This window comes from Sceloporus undulatus, chromosome 1 (assembly GCF_019175285.1).
Source record: "Sceloporus undulatus isolate JIND9_A2432 ecotype Alabama chromosome 1, SceUnd_v1.1, whole genome shotgun sequence".
In the NCBI taxonomy this organism is placed as follows: Eukaryota; Metazoa; Chordata; class Lepidosauria; order Squamata; family Phrynosomatidae; genus Sceloporus; species Sceloporus undulatus.
This window is the reverse complement of record NC_056522.1, coordinates 209,432,556-209,453,186: the sequence shown is the minus strand read 5'-3', so window position 1 is coordinate 209,453,186 and position 20,631 is coordinate 209,432,556. Positions and strand designations below refer to the sequence as shown.

The following is a 20,631-nucleotide window of genomic DNA, read 5'->3' as shown; positions in this document are numbered from 1 at the left end:
TTTCCTCAGTGTAAACGGTGAAGTGATTTGCAGATCACGATAGAAACAAATTATACTGCAGTGTATAGGGAAGAAAATAGGTGTTTAGACAAATAGGGGCTTTGTTTGTTCACACTATAGTGGTCCCTTAGTATCTGCTGGTGTTTGTTTCCAGGACCTCTCATATGTACTGAAATCTGTGGGTGCTCAAGTCCCACTAGAAACAGTGGTATGGTAAAATGGTGTCCCATATACAAAATGGCAAAATCAAGATTTGGAATTTATACTTTTTAAAAAATATTTTCAAGCCGTGGATGCTTGAATCTGTGGATAATGAATCCGGGGATATGGAGGGGTAACTATAATTATGTACTTTAGAGTAAACGCAACAGTGTTTGTAAGACAATCTGCACAAAACAGATGTTTGTTGTTGCTGATGAAAATTGACCTATTAGGAAAAATGATCAAATGTAAAAAATCTTGTTTTAAAATAAATATGGAACACATTTCAGAGCATTAATTGCATTTTATTTCTATAAAAATAGCTGAAGTCTGGGATAAGGAATTTGATCCAGTTATGGTAATTCTTCGAACTGTTTATCGCAGAGATGTGCAATCAGCAATGGACAGATACACAACATTGTAAGTTGAATACATTTTGAATCAGAAAAAGTGAATGCTGCATTATGCAATGGTAGAATAAAATGCCTTCAATTACTTAGTCATGTGGAATGGAGAAGATGGAATGTTCAAGGATCATCAATACAGTTGTTTAAATACCATGAATCCTACACATAATATTTGTTTCCAGGCCTTTTGCCAAACTTTGTGTAAAAGACACATAGATAAATCTGTCTACTGGTTTCTAAATAATTTTAATTAGTTAGCTGCCTCTTAAACGAATTAGTTGGGGCGGAATAGACTGGTGTTATATGCCAATTTCGGAGCAGAGTGGGGGCGGGGCGTCTGCATAATGTATGCCCTGATGGTGCCCTGACACCTGCGTCACGGCACTCCTTTGGCGCTGCATCCAGATGACGCACACCAAAAGAAATGTTGGAAAGTGCAGCTGCTGCAGCAACTGAAAAAAAAGCGCCTTGCCCCAAGAAATACATTGTGGGAGAATATGGGAAAGGGCTATCTCTGTGGTGATATCCCAGTTATGGAATTCCTTGCCCTTGGAGGTTTTACTTGCACCAACATTAGGATCATTTCAACACCAAGCCAAATCCTGGCATTTTATGAAAGCCACTTTTTTCATCCTATCCTCATAATGACAACCATTTTGCTAGTGAATAATTAGCACCCAGATTCCAAAGTATTCATCATCAGTGCCAGAAATACCAAAGATGGTGTAGTGTGGCACGTAGGTGGATGTATATTTCTAAAATATCACAGTTCTCTGTTCTACTTTCCTTAACATCAAATTTTCATTTGTGTTTTTCCTTTCATTTTCCAGTTTAAAACAGAGTGGAAAAGTCCATGGAAACCCTTGGCCTCCTTACAAGAAACGCACGCCTTTGCACCCAAGCTATAAAGGACTCATGAGACTCTTGCACTGCAAAACTTTACACATTGTATTATTCACTCTACTCTATAAGGTACTGTTGAATAGAGGTTGAGTTGAACTCCTAACATCTAATTTGCATGTGAACAGAGTAATCCAACCCTGGAGAAGAATCAAAGGTGGAGGCTTTGACCTTTCTGGGCTCCTGCGGATAGCAAAAAACATGGAACCTTAACTCCCGTTCTTTTAAATGATTGCATGCTCCTGCTTGTGCCACTGTGAGTGTGCGCGCCTGCCCATTGAAAAAGCTAGGGTTTGCTGTCCACGGAAGCTCGAACTGCAGGTAGCAGTCCCACAGTTGCATGGGCACATGGTTTTGCTTTGCCCGGCCATCTTACAGTGCTTCCAGTTTCAGCTGTAGATACTTAAACTTAATTACATACGAATATGAGAGAGAACATTTATAAAACTTTGTAATATGGCGTCTATATGTGTATTTCTTTAATTTTTGAAAACAAAAGCATTTACATAACATTGAGATTTTACAGTTGTGTCTGGCAGATATTGGTTTGTCTCAGTACGTTATTCTGAATCAGAAGGCCTCCTCTTTTTAGCAAGGGCGAAGAAACAGTTACAGCTGCCTTTCTCTTTAAAAATATTGGTGATATTGCAGTTATGTAGATGAATATTCTTCTTTTGTTTGTCTGAAATCTAATGTGGAAACGTTTGGAAGTGAGATAAGAAAATAATGTTTATTTTGTTTTAGATATTAATGGACCATCAGAATCTGTCAGAACATGTCCTTTGCATGGTTTTATACCTGATTGAACTGGGACTAGAGAATTCATCTGAGCAAGAATCTGATGAAGAAGTAAGTGCCAACATTTTAATACCATATGGTATGTACCCTATGTTCCTAAGCCTGGCTACATTTTATTTATTTACTTTCTCTGTTCATGTCTATGGACACATCTGTCCCTCAGAACATCTTAAAAATCACGTAAATTAGGGCATTTATTTATTTGCTTACTTGGTTTATACCCTGCTTTTCTCCCAGGACATATATCATCCAAAATTAGGAGGCTCTTTCTACCGTTTACATTTTATATATAATTTGTTCAGTCCAGTCACTTCATTTTATTTCCTCCTGTCAGTTATCAGCATTTTTGCCACTCATTCAGTCAAAACCAGCTGCCATTGAGTTATCAGATGTCTGGTGTGTGTGTGTGTAAGGGTTTTTTCCTCCTAAAATGTTTTTGCATATTAAAAGCTTCTGAGTTATTCCAAGTCTTCTGATACTTCCTAAGGGAAGGTGTTGTGGTTTTGGTGGTACTTCTGCGGGTATGGGAAGAATTGAACCTGCATCACTAAGAACAACCAGTGAAATGAAATAAATCTCTAAAGAGGATATTGGATGGATGTGTTTGTATGTATCAATTTTAGAGATTTATTTTGGTTTTTTTTGGTTGTTCTGAGTAGGTGGAATTAGGCTCAGATAAATGATTTGTTGGACAGCTAATGTAGCAGGGCATCTAAAAATGAGTTGTGAACCAGGAAGTCCTGACTCAGTCACTCAGGTGACCTTAGGCAAACTGTCACTCTTGATGGTTAATACACAGTGGTTTAAACAGATAATACAGAGTGTGATACACAGATAAAATTATTTTACAAGGTTCCTTGTAGGATTTACTGAGAGAATGTATGAAAAATGAGATGCATTGTATTGCCACCTTAGTTCTTTCTAATAGCACTTTGCAAGGATCCTCAGAAGACCCTCTGTACATACTAAGGAAATAATCATCTGCATTCTTTCTTAAGAAAATGCCCCAGTGAACATAGTAAGACTTTCACTCAAGTCTTTAGGGTTTTCTAATTATTAGATTTAATTTTTTTTTTTAAAAAAGAGCTCTTTTTCTCTTGGATTTTTAAAAAACAAGTTAAAGAATCTGGCATAAGTTAACTTTTCATGAGGTGCTCTGGCATTTTCAGCTGTATTCCAAATGCATTTGTGTGGATTCTTCTAACCATATCCTACTGTGTTTTTGGTTTTATGTGTTGATACATCAGGATTCTGCTGGAAGCCAGGAACGCTGCCATGATAGTTGGTTTCCAGGGAATAACCTGGTGTCTAACATGAGGCATTTTATTAACTATGTGCGTGTAAGAGTTCCAGAGACAGCTCCAGAGGTGAAAAGAGAACCACCTGCAAGTACAAGTTCTGATGGTTTAGCAGCTTCTCAGGTGAGAGTCGCCATTTTAATAGGTCAAGTGCTTTTGAGTCCATGTTGATCTTAAGTCCATTTGTCTCTGCAGGGTTAAACATTTCTAGAAATGCTCTCTGTATATTATACCATGATTCTTAGGGGTTTTTAATATCATCCTTTTTTCCTTCAACTCACCAGAGTTCAAGGCGCTCTAAAGGACTTCAGAGAGAGGTATTTTGTATTCTAATGACATTGTGTGTATCTTGTGTATCTAATGACAATTTGGCTTTAATTGTGCTGGTCCTAACTACATTGCAGTTCTGCAGTCTTTCCAAGAATATTTTACTGTGAAGCCATCATTTCTGCAGATTTTTAATGATAGTGTGAAAAGGTATAGTGGCTTATAGCTTGACACAGTACTACAATTAATTCCAAATTTATTGTGCTATCTGCCAGAGGTAATTCTTTTTTTTTTTTAAATGCTTGCCTGTTAGTGGAATAAACATTGTCTTGCCTTGCTTGAATTTGTGTGAATTTCTGATACAGATGTTGCTAACCTTTAATAATACTGGTCTTTAGCTATTTCATTTTCAATAAGCTTCAGTTTTCTACAAAAAAACCCCAAGAATATTTTTGAATGATAAAGGTTACTGGCATCATCTTTGTGAACACATAATTAACTTGTTTAAATGATTTATAGCTAGTTTATAATGGGGTTGTTGCCTTTCTGAGTGGAAGGATGGGGAAAAGCCCAGACATAGTTCATTTTCATATATTAAATCACTGTAAACTGCTATGTATTTCATTAGAGTCTAGGCTATATTAAAGAAAAATGCCAAATGGAAGGTAAAAACCTAATTTAGTTGTGTAGTTTTTTGAAGGCATAGTGGAAATAATGCATTCACATTGGAGAACTGTTGCAGTGATGAGGCACACATGCTATAAAATGAAGTTTTCTTATCCAAGATTACTGCAAGAAGTTTTGTTAAACTTTAAAAACAACAACATTAAAAATTGAAGTTCAATCCATGAACCTAGCTAGGGCTTGCTAACCACGGAAGACTTCTGTGGAGGATGTCCTGGTTTTACTACCAGCCAGTAGCAAGAACTGGTGCAGAAAGTTTCCATATGAATTAACTACTAGGTACTCATGAACAGGGCATTGGGATTGGGTAAAACAAACTGCATTTTAATTATTTTCTGGCAGGAGCCAGCTTCTTCGCAAACCATGATTAAAGCAAAGCATGGCTTTGAGTTACTTCCAAACACAGACAGTGTCTGCACTGCTTAACTGGGGGAAAGATCTGAAGTGATAGAAAGATTTTGCCATTGGGAAAGAACTGAAGGAGAGCACATGATTTTGTGTTTTCCTACTGTTTGCATTATCTGTTAAACAGTTGAGAGTCTTACCAGTCCCCCAGCCTCAGAAGAGTGTGCAGTTCATTAAAATTAGGTGCTGGAATTTGGGGTGTCTCTGAATGACTTTAGTTGAATAACCCTAGCATTTCTCACCATAAACAAACATGGCTTCTAGTATCAAAGATGAATCCAGTGACATAGATAGGCTCAAGAGCTAAACCCTGTTCTCTAAGAAGAAGTGCTAGCTACATCTGCTGGGAACTACAGTTCAACAGCATCTGGAAGGCTGTAGATTTAGATTATGGAATTACTTTTAAATTGACTGAGGTATCTTAATTTTGTTTTATACAGGTAAATAGAAGATACATAGGAATTATGTTAATTTTTTTTGTGTGGGAGGGAGAGATATTTTCCTGTAAACATTTTGGTAGGTGTTAATTTATTTTGTATAACTACTAGTTGATTACTGTACCTAATGGAATTTTATTATTTTTCTTGAAGAATTCAGGGACAGCACAAGTGTTCAGTTTGGTTGCCGAGCGCAGGAAGAAATTTCAGGAAATCATTAATCGGAATACTACAGAAGCCAATCAGGCAGTTCGACCCAAGACTTCAATGAAATGGTCTGCTCCAGGTGCAACACCCCAGCTAACAACAGCCATCTTGGAAGTCAAAGAAAGCATATTGTCTCTGCTAATTAAGCTACATCATAAACTGTCAGGAAAGCAAAACTCTTATTATCCGCCCTGGCTGGATGACATGGAAACTTTAATTCAACATGAAAACCCAAAATACTTACATGGAGATGGTATGACTGCTGTAGAAAGGATTTTGTTGAAAGCTGCACTTCAGAGCAGATTAAACAAACATATCATTGAGGAAATATGTAGAAAAGTGACTCCACCTGTACCTCCTAAAAAGATTAGTCCTGCAGAGAAGAAAACTTTGGACAAAGAAGAAAGGTAATTTGTTGGGAGATAATTTCATTGTTCAGTCACACCAGAAATTGTAGTCTGAGTGTGGGGTTGAACAGCCGATCTTGAAATTTTGATGGGAACCATGCACATACCCTGGCTAAGATTAGGAGATTCACTTGTTTCATCACAATCTATGCTAAAATGCTGCTACCCCTAATGGTGGCACATGAGGATTTGATATTCATTTGGAACCTTAATAGATTTTGGGCTCTGCCATATTGACCACCAGGCTAATCTGCTGATGAACACTAAGTCCCATTATTGGGAGAAAGGTGAGAGATACATGAATAAAATGAGGATGATAATGATGAAGATACAGGAAAGAAATGACAGGAACTAACTACTGGGAACCCCAGGATCAGTGGCATCACTAGGGTTGGTGTCACCTGGTGCAGTATCTCATAGTGTCACCCTCCCCCATTGACCTCCTCCCATTTCACGCCATACAGAATTTTTAGTAATGCTTCTTTGTACTAATGTAATGGTTGTGACATAAACATCTAGCAAAATTAAAGTTACATTTTCAAATTACAACATCATATGCACAACCTAAATGTATTTACTTATAAATAGTGAAGATTTGGTTAAAATGTGATGTTTTTAAAGAACATTTTAAAATAATACTTTTAAAAAAAAGTTTCAAATTTTTAATTTAAAAAAATAAATTTTGAAATTTGAAAATTTAATTTCTAAAAATTTTGGGCCCTCTCCCTTCTCCCGCTGAGCTTCGCCCCACTCCCACCGTCTCATAAAGCATTTTAAAGGGAAGCAGATGAATGCCATAGACTGTTTCTGCCAAAAGGTAGGTGGTGTTTGAGGAGCAGTGGCATCACTTTCCCCTTAGGGTGTCACCTGGTGTGGTCCACACACCCTGCAACCCCTAGTGCCCAGGATAAGGGATTTCTCCTGCATTAGCAAGCATCTGCTCTTTTTTTGTAACATTCAAAACAAAACAAAACAAAAGAGAAAGAAAGAGAGAGAGAAAGAAAGAAAGAAATCTGTGTCTTATAGTATGAAAACTACATGTGAACGAAACTGATTTTTTGATTTTGGCAGATTACATTAAGCGTGAATTGCAGTAGATGCCATTTGTTGCTGTTATAAACATGTTCATATTTTTGAACAAGAATGAAACAAGAAATATTGACTTATTGCTACACTAACAACTGAGGCAAATGTTCACCTGTCTTTATTCTCCTGTCATGCCAAAACTAGAGAATACTGGTTGCCTCTGGCATGAAGGGGGGATGACAATATGGTAACTGGATTCCCTAAATTGCAATCACACATACAGTGCTGCCATGCTATAGCATTTTGACAGCTTATAATCGTGCAGTGAGGGGTCTAAAATGTGGGCTTTAATGTTCTGATTATACTTTTTTCTTCCATACCCTATCTGTCTCCCATATCTTGTGTATGGATAGAGTCTTGTGTTTAGTTTAATTGAAGGTAACACTTGATTTTGTAAGTTGCATTCAGAATATCCATGCACCTGTCTTACATATCAAAATCTTTATTACTTGGTTATTAATTGGGCTATTACTGTAACCAAGTCAATGATCTCTAGAAAGCTAGCACCTGGTGCTCTGGTGATATGACAAGGGAGCCACATGGAGAAAAAGAAGGTGATTTAGAAGTAAACGGAGGCTTGGTGGAGAATGAGATTGCCTGTGATCTTCATGAACATTTCTGGTATGCAGACAAGCAGGCATGTATGTGCTGATGATGGGGCAATAAATATCTAAACTAAAAACAAACATTTATAATAACCTATTGGAAGAGGTCCATTCTAAAATACTAGAAACGTGATCTGCGACTCCCCTTTGTATTTTCAAACTTTACAAAATTCAACAAATGTCCAATTCTTTGTCTGTCAAATAGCTGTTATTCCCTCTTCCCTCTCATCCACAGACTTTTAAATCATCATGTGCCCCTTTGTTGTGTGGGGATTATTTTAGCATGTTTCTTTTTCTTCACCATCGAGACAACATTTAAAAGCACAGGTTATGTTGGAGAGACCTATACTGCAGTTCATTTGGACTGTGGGGAAGAGTACACTGTGTACTTTCTTGCAACCTACAGCTATTGCAGTGCTTCTGAAATGTTACTCATGATGTGACAAGGAATTGTGCCTCCCCCAAACCACAGAGGCATTTTGAGAAAGATTTTAAACAGTGAGTAACATGTTTGATGTTCAGCAGAATGTTGCAGCATAAAGCACTGCTGTTCCATTTCCCTTCATTCTCTGGTTTTTCATTATATTCCCACCCCTCCAGTCAGGATACCATAGCCAATGAGCATGTTCAGTGTTCATTGGCCTGTTCTTCAAATCATCTCCACCCCCCAGGCTTGCTGACCTTCTTGCAATGCCATTTTGGCTACATAACTAAGAATACTCATGGCCATAGCCTTTGTGGAAACATGATGGCTGGAAAATCTTTGAAGGAAGGGGGATGGCAAAACCAGTATATACCTTTTACAGAAGTCCAAAATGAAGATGCTTCTAAACTGATAATTAAGCCATTTTGCCTGGCCTCAGTTTGGAAGGTAGTAAAGTACAGCTTTACTGCAATAAGGACTGAGCAGGCTATGAGCACTTGAGGATGACCTAATTTCTGGTTTTTTCATCTACAAAGGCAAACTTGGCATCACCCGCATAAATTGTTGCCATAGAAACAGAGACATAGCACTAAAAAGAATTTAGCAGTGCTGCTTTGCAATATTTTTTAGTCTCTAGGAGGAACCCCTTGGGCCATTGCGGGAAATTACTGAGCTGTACTGAATCTGTCAGTTTGTTTATGTCTCCTTATTAAAGGTCTCTATTTACAGTTAGCCTGTTTAGCCAAAGCATAGTAGAAAGAGATTCCCTGGAGAAAAACCACTGTTATGAAAGCTGCATCCTTGATACATCATGCCTAGATGTAACTAACACGTACTTAACTCGGTACTCATCTTCCCTAGTTATATGGTGATGCTTTTCAAAGGATGTTAAAATTACATAGTCTGAATATTTGGTATCCTTGAAGATTTACAAGGTTATTTCCTGGAAGCAATACAGCAAGCATATGGCTTTTTTTAAAAAAAGAAACTGCATTACATAGAACATGTACTGTATGTGATTAAATTGAAATCTAAATACATTCTTCTAGTAACTGTAGTTTTTATACTCTTCATCTCTTTTAAGTGATTCAGCCTTCTGATAATGTCATTACACTGAATGCTATCATATATGTCATTTCTCTTTTAAGTAATAGATTATGTGGTTTGTTTTATTTGCAAGAGAGTGCTAACTCTGTGTTAAATATGGCCTGATGATGTAGTGTAGGAGTTGAGGGATTTGACCTGTAAATTTGGAAGTCAGTGGTTTAGATCTTGTAAAATGATTAAATGGTCTTAACACCTTACCCTCTCATTCATTTGTAATAATGGTAGCATAATGATAATGACTTGCTTTACAAGATCTTTGTGGTAATTTTATATATGAGGCATTACATAGACACCAAGTACTGTTATCATTTTCTGCGTTTTGACAGCAGGCATGTAGCAATAGCAACAGCAAGTTCTGTACTGCTTACTGATGTAATAAGCAGTTTATAAAGTGTAAACTAATTGCCTCCAGCAAGCTGGGTACTCATTTTAGCAACCTACAGAAGGATGCCAGGCTGAGTCGACCCGGAGCTCCTGGTTGGTATTGAACTCAGAACCTTATGGCTGCAGTACAGGCATTTAACCACTGTGCCACCTTAATACGATGGAAAATGAGAAATAGCATGCAGATGATAGATACTATCAGAATGAGATGCATAAAGATGTTGTGTAAAGATGCCTTTTCAGTTGCTGATGAAGTTTTACTTCCTATCACACAGAACTACAAAACCATTTTAGTTTCATTGTGGTGCTTCTTTTGAAAGAACTTTGGCCTGTTACAGACTGCCAAAATAAAGCTGCTTCGAGTCTCTTTGAAGGTATGCTGTTTAAATGATGCATGCATCCTAAGAATCTGGAAGCTGCACCAAAGCTGCTTAGGAATGGAGTGTGGCTTTGGCGTGACCTCCGGACTCTTAGAACCCATGCATCGTTTAAATAGCATACCTCCAAAGAGACCCGAAGCAGCTTTATTTTGGCAGTGTGTAACAGGCCTTTGTCTCTTTTCTCACTGTAAATCTGTGGACATTTGCAAAGTTTTTGATAGTGTGGATGGGTTTACAATAGATGGTAAGATTTAACCCCACTCCAACAGAAGGATTTCCAATGCATCCAAAAGCAACGGCACATCCAATCCTCCCCAGCAGTGAAGTGCAATTTTGCAAGCGGCAACAGGGACAGCTGCTTCTTTCATTGTGCCTCACTGAAACTTTCTGTTGTTGGGACAGCATTTGATGTAGCTGCAACAATGGAACTCCACTGTGGTAACTATGTTTCTCGATGCAGAAACTCAGACACAGTGATTTATAAGTCATCCACCTCCAGTTGATTTACAAGAATTGTTTGGATGCAGTATCATTTACTGGCGCTGCCTAACCAAAAACTCCAGAATTACACTTTTGGCCTTGAGAGATCAGCTTTTGATGTAATTTGGCACAGGTGACATTTCTGATTTTAGGAAACATCCAAGAGCTTACTGTATTACACCATCCTAAACACAGATTTTATGAATAAATTTGTCAGGTCAACAGAGTGGACAACTGTTTCATAACTTTCTACCATCTTTTCTTTTATCTAGACGACAGAAGGCCAGGGAAAGACAACAAAAATTGTTGGCTGAATTTGCATCAAGACAGAAAAGCTTTATGGAAACTGCCATGGATGTTGGTACGGGTTTATTCTCTATTTATCATATGTATAGTTCATAATTCTCAGAATATAACGACATGAGATTGAGAGAAGAAATAAGAGAGAGAGAGAAACTTTTTTTCAGTTGAAGGTCATAAGAAGCAGATGTTTTCAGACACATAGGTAACTTTAAAAAAACAACCCATAAATGTAGTAGCTCAGTATCAAAATCAGTCTTAGAAATGATTAGAATTACTTTAGAATGGGAACCAGTGTCACAAAGTGGTTTGAGTATTGGACTGTGATTCTGGAGACTAGAGGTCAGGTCCCCCATTTAGCCATGAAACATGCTGGATGACTTTGGGCAAGTCACATGCTCTCAGCGTCAGGGGCAATGGCAAACCTCCTCTGAAGTAATCTTGCCAAGAAAACCCCAGGAAAGGTTCACCTTAGGGTCACGATAAATCAGAAATGACTTGACTGCACAAAACAACAACACACTTTGGAATAGCCTCACAAATATCTTACCGGGCTCTCAGATGGGATTTTTTCACTTGTGATCCTCTAAATAAAATATGTCTGGATGTTTTAATAGGACTTAAAATAGTAGAATCATAGAGTTGAAAGGTACCACAAGGACCATGTAGTCCAACCCCTGCCATGTGGAATTTTCACAGCTTAAGCAATCCTGATAGGTGTCCATCCAGATTTCTTGTTTAAAGGCTTCCAAAGAAGGAAAGTCCACCGCCTCTGAGGCAATCCACTCCACTGTTGAACAGCTCTTACCAGCAAGATGTTCTTCCTAAAGTTTAGGTGAATTCTCTTTTGCAATTTGAATCTAATAGTTTGTCTTCTTGTCTAGCTTGCTCCATTTTCTATATGATATCTCATCAGATATTTAAGGATGGCTATTATATGCATTTTCTAAGCTAAACATGTTCAGCTCCTTAAACTGTTCTTCATACATTCTGGTTCCACATTTTTTAGCATCTTGATTGCCTTCCTCCAGATGTGTTCCAGACGTGATTATGTTATTATTAAGTGGTTTACCTGTACATATTTCTGATATCATTGTACAATGTATTTATTTTTTTAATTGAATTAATTATTCGGGTAGTTCTTAAAGTGATAGTTCTTTTATTTAGGAGAGGTAGCTTTTTTCCCCTTTTGGAATTAGTTTTGTTGTTGTCCAATTTGTTTCCAATTTGTTGTTGTCATTTTGAATTCTAAACGTATGGTTTGGAGTGTTCACAACTCCCCCTAATTTGGTGTCAAGATTAAGATTTTGAATAATAATGGACTGAGAAAAGAACTATGAGAGTACTCCATTAATCAGTTGGATGAAAGATGAAGAGGAACCATTGATGAGAATTCTTTGGTTCTGGTTTTAAACCAATTAAAAATTCACCCAACAGTGCCATTATCTAGCCCATATTTAATCAGTATGTTTTTGGCCAGCGGAGGGGACCTTGTGGAAATATCATGGGGGACCTTTTCAAAAGCCTTACTGAAATCAAGATATACCACATCCAAAGTATTCCCATGATTAACTAAGCTTGTAACTCTGTCAAAAAAGACATAAAATTAGTTTGACTTGCTGAGAAACTCAATCCTGGATTTTAATAATCACAGCATTCCTTTTTATGTGCTCATAGATAATCCGTTTTAGAGCTTTCTTGATATTGAAATGAAGTGGGCTGATTGAGCGTTGCCTAAGTCTTCTTTCTTCCTCTTTTTGAAGATGGGGACATTTGCCCTTCTCTTGGCTGCTGGGATTTCATCTGTTCTCCAAGAATTGTTGACAAAGGCTCTGATATTATGTATGCAAATTATTTTAGTACTCTTGTATGCAATTTAGCAGGCTCTGGTAACTTGAATTCATTTAGAATAGCTAGATACAGTTGTCTCTTGGTATCCACAGACCTGTCATTTGTGGTTTCGATCATTTGCAGATGGCAAGCCTGCAGTCTCCAATGGCAGCGCGTGCATGCAGCCGTGCTGCCATTGGGGACAATGGGGCAAGTCTTCCCTCCCTCCTCCCTTACCGCCTTCTTCCTCCATGCAAGGCTTCTGTCCTGGGCTTAGTTTGGGGGTGGATGCTGCAGCCCCATTGGCCTCAGGGAACCAGTGCTGGTGAAGGGGGTTGGGGTCAGAGGCTCCAATCCCCAAGCCCCTGTGCTGGCTCCCTATGGCTGACGGGGCCCCCAAACTAAGCCCAGGACAGAAGCCTCGCACAGAGAAGAAGGAGGAAGGGAAGGAGGGAGCGAAGGAGGACTTATCCCATTGTTGTTCCTTCCTTCCTTCATCACTGTCCGAGGCTTCTGTCCTGGGCTTAGTTTGGGAGTGGAGGCTGGAGCCCCGTCGGCTGCACGGAGCCAGCACAGGGTCTTGGAGCCTCCGCCCCCAGCCCCAAGCCCCTTCTCTGTCTCTGGCTCCCTGCTGACAGGACTGCAGCCTCCACCCCCAAACTAAGCCCAGGACTTTGCGGCTTGAGTTAAGTATATTTAGTGGATGAGTAAATTTATATAACTGTTCCACTATCACAATCACTACTTTTTCAGAATTTTGACAGTGTAGTATTACTAGGATTGTAACTATCCCCACCCCACCTACTTTATTAGGCATCAGGTGCATGGGGAGAAGGAGGTATATTCTGCTGGTGATCAGAGCAAAAGTGAATGACATTTCTCCCAGGTCTGAGGGTGGAGGGGTTGGGGCCAGGAGAGGACACAGAATACTGGCCAAGGTGACTTGGATTTTCTAGCATTTCTGTCTTCTGAATTTTATTGGAAAACAAATTTGGTTTTACTGGTCTTCTGAGAATATTCATTCTGGGTTAGGGCAAAAGGTACAAACCTTCAGTGCTTGGAGACCACCTTGACTAACAGTGTTTTACATGATTTACAGAGTTACAGTTTTCAAATGTGTTTTGCATACTTGGGGGATTAATAGGTTCCAGTCTTTAAAATGAGTTAGAGAAACACAAAATATTTGGGTGTTAAATTCTGTTGAATCAAATAAATTGGTCAAAGAAAGTTCCAATAATCCAGTGCTGCCTTGATATCCTGTTGTTTTTTGTTTGTTTTAAATCTTATGTTGTCTAAATCTGTTTATGGGGGATTCTATATGACACATGAATTTATTCACTGCTGTATATGATTGCTTATTAACTGACTAAGAAATAGCAATAATAATGATAGGATAATAGTAATAGGCCTAATAGTGGTACAGAGTCTATATGCCATGAAGTAAATGACTATATCTGAGCAACTGAGAATGTTCAACTCTTATAATAAATGTGTACATAAGAACACTAATTCCAGTTAATAATAATGTTTACGACTGTAGTTTTTGAGCTGTTTTAGCTGTCACTTTTGTCTTATACAGTAATAATCTTGAAATCATTGTAGCTATTGACCTGAACATGAGAATTACAAAAGCCATTGTTTTAGGTACATTCTACTATGAAATCTTGTCTTAAACTATTTTTAAGCATAGTTAAGTAACTAATGAATTCTGCTTGGAAACATAAAGTCTGTCACAAAGCTAGAGCTTGACAGTAATGTAATTGTCATTTTTGTTGTTGTTATGTGCTTTCAAATTGACTCTGATTTATGGGTTTTCTTGGCAAATTTTTTCCAGAATATCTTTGACATTGCCTTTCCTCTAAGACTGAGAGAGTATGACTTGTTCAAGGTCACTAAGTGGGTTTCCAGGGCTGAGTTCACAGTCCAATCTTCTGGAATTCTAATCCAACGCTCAAACTACTCGATCCACAGCGGTAGTAACTATAGTAATTACTTTTTCCAGTTAGGAAGGCAAAACTACCCATAACTAATGCGCGGTAAGGTGAAGGGAAGTCGGAAAAGTGGAAGACTGCATTCCAGATGGACATAATCAAAAAAGCCACAGCCCTGAGTCTGCAAGACCTGAGCAGGGCTGTTGACAATAGAGTGATTTGGAGGTCTCTTATTCATAGGGTTGCCTCAAGTCAAAATAGGCTTGAAGACAGCTAACAGCAATTACCTGAGATTATGATTGTTAAGTTAGCGTAGGATAACTCCATTCTTTTTAAGGGGTAAATGTAATGTTTCAGTCACATATGTAAAGATGAAGATATGGTAGAAAACTTTCCCATAAATCAAGTCCCAGCTTGCACTTTTCCTTCTTGCTCTGTTGTGGGTGTTTAGGCAACAGAGTACCACAGGCCAGTAACATGTAGCATTTTGACATTCCTTTTTAATTAGTTAAAAAGTAACAATTAAAATGGCAAGTAACTCCTTTCTCCCCCAACCTTTTTGATTGCTTCTTAAAAGTAACTTTCAAGCATCAGGTAACTGTGCTGCATCATAACAAGGGGAACATTTTAATGGGATAGTTTTAAGGAACTATGGCAAGTTATCACTAGATATATTTTTGAGGATGTTCATTTAAAGTATTCCCTTTACTGATAAACAGGGATAACTTGCTAGTTTAGGTAGAGTGCACAACACACTTTTAAATCCCATTGATTTCTGTGGGACAAGTGAAAGCACACATTCAGTGCTTCTTTAAAAGTCAGTGGGTTTCTAAAGCGTTTCACGATTGTTGGATTGTATCCATTCCACTGAATGTGTACATCAGCTTTTCTGCATTTGTGGCATTCAAGATGTTTATACTACAGGTCCCATCATTCTTAGGTATTGACTATGATAATTGGAGCTGATGGAGCCAAAACTTGAAGGGATTCAGGCTGAAGAAGGCTGATATACACAAAAATGCCCAGGTCTGAATGCTCCTTACAGATGACAGTTGCAGACTATAGTTGAAAGACTAATTAAATTAAATTAACCATTAAATTAACTAGATTTAACGGTTAACATAAAACATAATTGCTTTGTTATACATTCACGTTCATATATTTTAGCAGTATAAATATTCATTATGAAAACTGAAGGCTCATTTTTGTAGTGTGATTGCTTCTATATTGCAACAAACTTTAATACTTGAATTGACTAGCTTTCAATACTGACTGAAAAATACTCACCACTGTGATTAAAAGCATTCAGTAGTTTTAAAAAAGGTAACTCATCAGTGACTCCCCCCCCCCCTTCCTTGTCAAATTGTGGTACCTGGAGTTCTTTAAAGTCTAAAAAAATTACAGAAGTTTCTATCTTGCCATTGCTGCCTAGTAAGAGCAGTGTATGTGGGTATATTGGGGGTGGGGTGGGGTTGATTTTTGGTGTGACAACAGGATTTTTATTTTATTTATTAAAATATTTCTGTCTTGTCCTTTTATCTTACAATAAAATCAATTTAAAACAATAAATAATTACCAAAGTTTTAAAAGCTTAAAAATTTATTAAATAGTTTCTCAAATAGTTTTTATTCATGTACAATATGATTTTTAAATTAACTTGCTGTTACTCAGGTTGTCACTAGGTGGTGATAAAAGTTTATACAGTGTCTGCAACCATCATATGATATTACAAAGGGTTTCTCTTGTAGTCCCTCCCCACCCCCCTCAGTTTTATTGATGAATTAGTGAATACCTCCATTGTTTAGACATTGCAATTGCAAAACTAAATGAAAATGTCAGCCCCTTTGTGACAGGGATTAGATTTTGGTCCTAGTATATGAAAAAAAAATGGTGCTTCAATTTGGTGACTATACAGTTAAGAGATGAACCAACTGATTCTATCCTGAAGCCTAAATATCAGAGGACAAATAAGTACATATCACATTTTCCAAAACAAAGAAGTGGTGTGATTCTTTGTTTATGAGCATCAGATGAAGTGGAAATTATCAAAATGGCAAACATTTCTTCGTAAATAGTATGGTTAAGTTAAACAGTAAAGTAGATACTTCTAAATCCATCACCATTATGTTTTACACCATTCTTCTGTTATGAATATTATTATCAAGTGAAGAAAAAATAACAAGTATTAAGAAAAATAAGATAAGAAAAAGTATGGTCTGTAGCAGTACAGACTGCAATATTGCTGCATGTAGCAGATTTCTAATCTCTTGCTGTAGCAAAGAAAAGAAAGCTTGTGCGTTTGTAGAATGTCAAAAGGACATGCATTTACATGGATATTAAGATGTGTGTTGATAAAATTAAATGAGGCCTTTTTAAACAAAAGACTAATGGAACTTCATTTTGTAGTTACAGGATCCAGAATATACTGTTCTCAGTTTTTAAAATCCATCTCTTTATTAAAGGCCCCCCCCCCTCTTTTCCATTTCATAGAGTCTCCAGAGGTAGATATTGCTATGGAGATAGCAACGGCAGAACAACATGTTTCTGAAGCTGTATATGATTGTGTTATTTGTGGACAGAGTGGCCCTTCCACTGAAGAACGGCCAGCAGGATTAGTTGTGCTGTTACAGGCCTCTTCAGGTATGGCTTCTGAAGCAAATTGTCATGGTACAAGCATTTGCTGAGCTGAAAAATATATCTGGAAGTATCTTAATGACAATTAATGCTGTACTTCAGAGGTTCTACAAGAGGCTTGTGCCCACCACGTATACATATGTTCTTCAGCATTTTATTTCTATAGCATATGGACACTACATTAAATAAGATACTCCATAGTATGTATTTTACTATTTCATTTGTGAATGAATAGAGGAGCATGTAATAGCTTCCTCATCTGTGCTCTTTTCCCAACACAGTGGAATCTGCAGCTCTCTGGAGTTTTAGATGGTACCAGTGTGCCCCCAGACCTCTGCATGTTGCCTACCCTGCTCCAGTCATTGCTGTTACCAGTTCTTCATGTTTATGAGGCATGAAATGTTTTATTTGACCAATAGGAAGTAAAATTGACTAGGGTGACTTTAGGTCTGTCACCTAATGTGTTCCTGATAGCTTTTTTGTCCTTTCTACAGTTTTGGGGCAATGTCGTGATACTACTGAGCCCAAGAAGTTGCCAACTTCTGAAAAGGAGCAAATATATCCTGGGGATACATGTGCAGCAGTTTATGAAGCACGCCTTGCAACTTTACAGCAGTACTTTAAAGATGTATGGGGTTTGTTTTTTGGGTTTTTTGTTTGTTTGTTCTCTGGTGATATATTACGATTGCATGGTAATACACTTCAAAATTTTTGTGACATTAAAGTGGTAATTGTGAAGTACCATATATACTTGACTATAAGTCGACTTCATGTATAAGTTGAGGGCAAGTGCTGGGGCCAAAATTATGGGATTTTGACATGACCATGGATAGATCAAGAATAGAACATGGAGGCTCATTCAGTGTGTGTATGTGAGCAGTAAGAGGGAAAAAGCAATCAATATGAAGCTTCAGTGTTTCACCCTTCATTCCCAAGACCAGGAAGCACATGGGTGGGAGAGGGACTGTTAAACAAACAGCAATCCATCAGTTACCAAGGACTCTACTTGGCTCAGAACAGAAAGAAACTGCATGGGGAAATCTGAAGGAGCTGCTATCACATTACCATACTGATTCGTCAATAAGTCGACCTAGGATTTTGGGGTCAATTTTTGGGCATAAATTTTTGGACTTCTAGATAAGTATATATGGTAATTAAAATTATAATATTGCTGTGAGGGTTTCACAGAAGTTAAGGATTTGCATTCTGATACAGTGACTGTGAGAAGCAGTGTCCTTAACATATAATGTGCTTAGCTTAGAAAGTATAGGTTCAGATGCTTCCCCAGCTATGAAGTTAACTCAGCGGCTGTATCCAAGTTTCTCTCAATGGTATAATTAGAGCTCTGGCAAATTCATTGTCCATCCTACCCACCCACAAGCTGGAGACAGCTGAAGGGATGGACTGCCACTGTGGTGATAGTAGCACCTGTTTAAAAACAATTAGCAGTGGTTTCAGTGCAAGCAAAGTAGAGCTCCAAAACTATTATATTCCCTCCCCAAAATGTGTCTGAAACAATGCTGCTGAGTGTGCCCATGCTTCTAAACAGTTTCTTCTAAAGAAGAGGGAACGCTACCACGGTGAGGGTAACTTATTCAGGGCTAGCTATGTTGGCTATGCAGCAAAATAAACCAAAATCCACAAAAGACTGATACCTTTGTTTATCCAGCCAAAATGAATCAAACAAGATTTTGAAGGTTCACTGGCTCTTCATCTGGCAAAAATGTTAAAAATCATACAGGAGAAGAAAATTGACAATGTCACTAGCCTACATTTTGTCTCAGATATTACTTCTATTGTCAATTAAGATGGTCTCAATGGAGGCAGAAGCCACTCTGCTTCTTGGTCATGAGGGAACCAAGGACAACTCATTTAGCAACTTTTCTATTGCTAATGGAGTTAAAACTTTATTACTTGTCTTTTATTGTCGTGCAGCTGTTTCCACCTTTGAAGCTCCCTCCAACTACATGATGCAAGTGCAGCTATGACTGCTACTTCCTCATTCCTCCTTGTCTCCCATTTCCTAGTGGTGCCATTGCTAGCAGTAGAGGAGGGGGAAGGTTCATGGCCACCTGGCATAGTCTTTGCCTAGGTCTGACAAACAGATAATGTGGGAGGAGGGTACAGTTCTGTGGGGCAGTGGTGTGTGATGGCTCATTCCACCATATCAAGGGCCCTTTTACAACATAGAAGCATAATGCTGATATTTCATTTAAACTGCCAGTGATTCCATCCTTTGGAGTCTAGGAATTTGTAGTTGGCTCAGAGGTACCAAAGGCGCTCTCTGCCTGAGGAGTCTCCAAGGTCCCTCCCTACACTACCAATCCCATGATTTCATAAAATGAAACCATGACAGTTAAAGTAGAATAAGAGTACTGTAATTCTGTCGTGTGAAAGGACCCCAGAACTGAACTTTGGAACATTTTACCATCAACAGTTCCTCAGAACAGTACCTATCTGGCTGTCCTTCAGAGTGAGGAAGAGAAGTTTCAGGTGGAATCTGGTAGATACTGTGCTTTGGAAATAACTTGAGTTGTGTACAGTGATCCCTTGGTATCCACTGTGGTTTGATACCAGGATCCCCTGTGGACAGCAAAATCTGTGAATGCTAAAGTTCCAGTAAATATAATGGCTTAGTAAAATGGTGTCCCTTATATAACATTGCAAAATCAAAGTTTGCTTATTGGAATTTATATATTTTAAAAATATTTCAAGCCATGGATGCTTGAATCTGTCGATAAATAATCTGTGGGTATGGAGGGCCAATTGTATTATGGAATGGTAGTTGTTAAACATACCATATACAGCGGACCCTTGTTATACGCTGGGGTTTGGTTCCAAGATACCCCGTGTATAACAAAATCCGTGTATGCTCAAGTCCCGTTAAATATAATGACATAGCAAAATGGTGTCCCTTATGAAAAATGGAAAATCAAGGTTTGATATTTGAAATATATACTTTTTTTTGAACATTTTCAAACCGTGTATGCTTGAATCCGTGTATAAAAAATCCGTGTATAAGAAGGGCCGACTGTATACTCACCTATAAGTCAACAGCATGTATAAGTTGAGGGGCAGGTTTTTGCGGCCAAAATTATGGATTTTGATATGACCTCTGGATAAGTCGAGGATAAAACTTAGCAGCATGTAACAAAGGATGTAAAGGATGATGCAAAGGAAAACGGTGACAAAGAACTTAGAAAATTCTGGCAGGCATAACTGTTTGTGCTCATCCTAAAAGCTGGATGGATCAGAGAGTAGAGGAGATCCATGCTTCTTCTTCGTGGTCTCTGCGAATCATACAAATGGGTTTCACTGCGCCTGCGCAGTGCTGCTCGGAACCTACTGGAATCACTGGGCAGAGTTAACTCTGCAACATATTGAAACTTTTTGGCGGTAACTCCGCCCACCCGTTATAAGGCCCCTGCCTTCCCGCTCTTTTCCCCAGTTCCTTTTTTT

General features: G+C 38.2%; 1 protein-coding gene across 5 annotated transcripts in view; it reads left to right on the top strand.

The window, feature by feature from the left end:
* UBR3 (ubiquitin protein ligase E3 component n-recognin 3) overlaps positions 1 to 20,631 on the top strand; it is a 126,140-nt gene that overhangs the window by 51,563 nt on the left and 53,946 nt on the right. For 3 of the 5 annotated variants that reach the window (XR_006100867.1, XM_042441429.1, XM_042441414.1), the window contains exons 19-27: positions 525 to 621; positions 1,439 to 1,580; positions 2,253 to 2,357; positions 3,554 to 3,727; positions 3,889 to 3,921; positions 5,551 to 6,011; positions 10,750 to 10,838; positions 17,029 to 17,178; positions 17,667 to 17,800. Coding sequence is in view for 4 of the 5 variants with exons in the window: in XM_042441429.1 (XP_042297363.1) it covers positions 525 to 621; positions 1,439 to 1,580; positions 2,253 to 2,357; positions 3,554 to 3,727; positions 3,889 to 3,921; positions 5,551 to 6,011; positions 10,750 to 10,838; positions 17,029 to 17,178; positions 17,667 to 17,800 (1,385 nt within the window). In the remaining variant the exon portion in view is untranslated. The remainder of the gene's footprint in view (positions 1 to 524; positions 622 to 1,438; positions 1,581 to 2,252; positions 2,358 to 3,553; positions 3,728 to 3,888; positions 3,922 to 5,550; positions 6,012 to 10,749; positions 10,839 to 17,028; positions 17,179 to 17,666; positions 17,801 to 20,631) is intronic. The other 2 variants (XM_042441445.1, XM_042441436.1) reach the window with 1 other exon arrangement.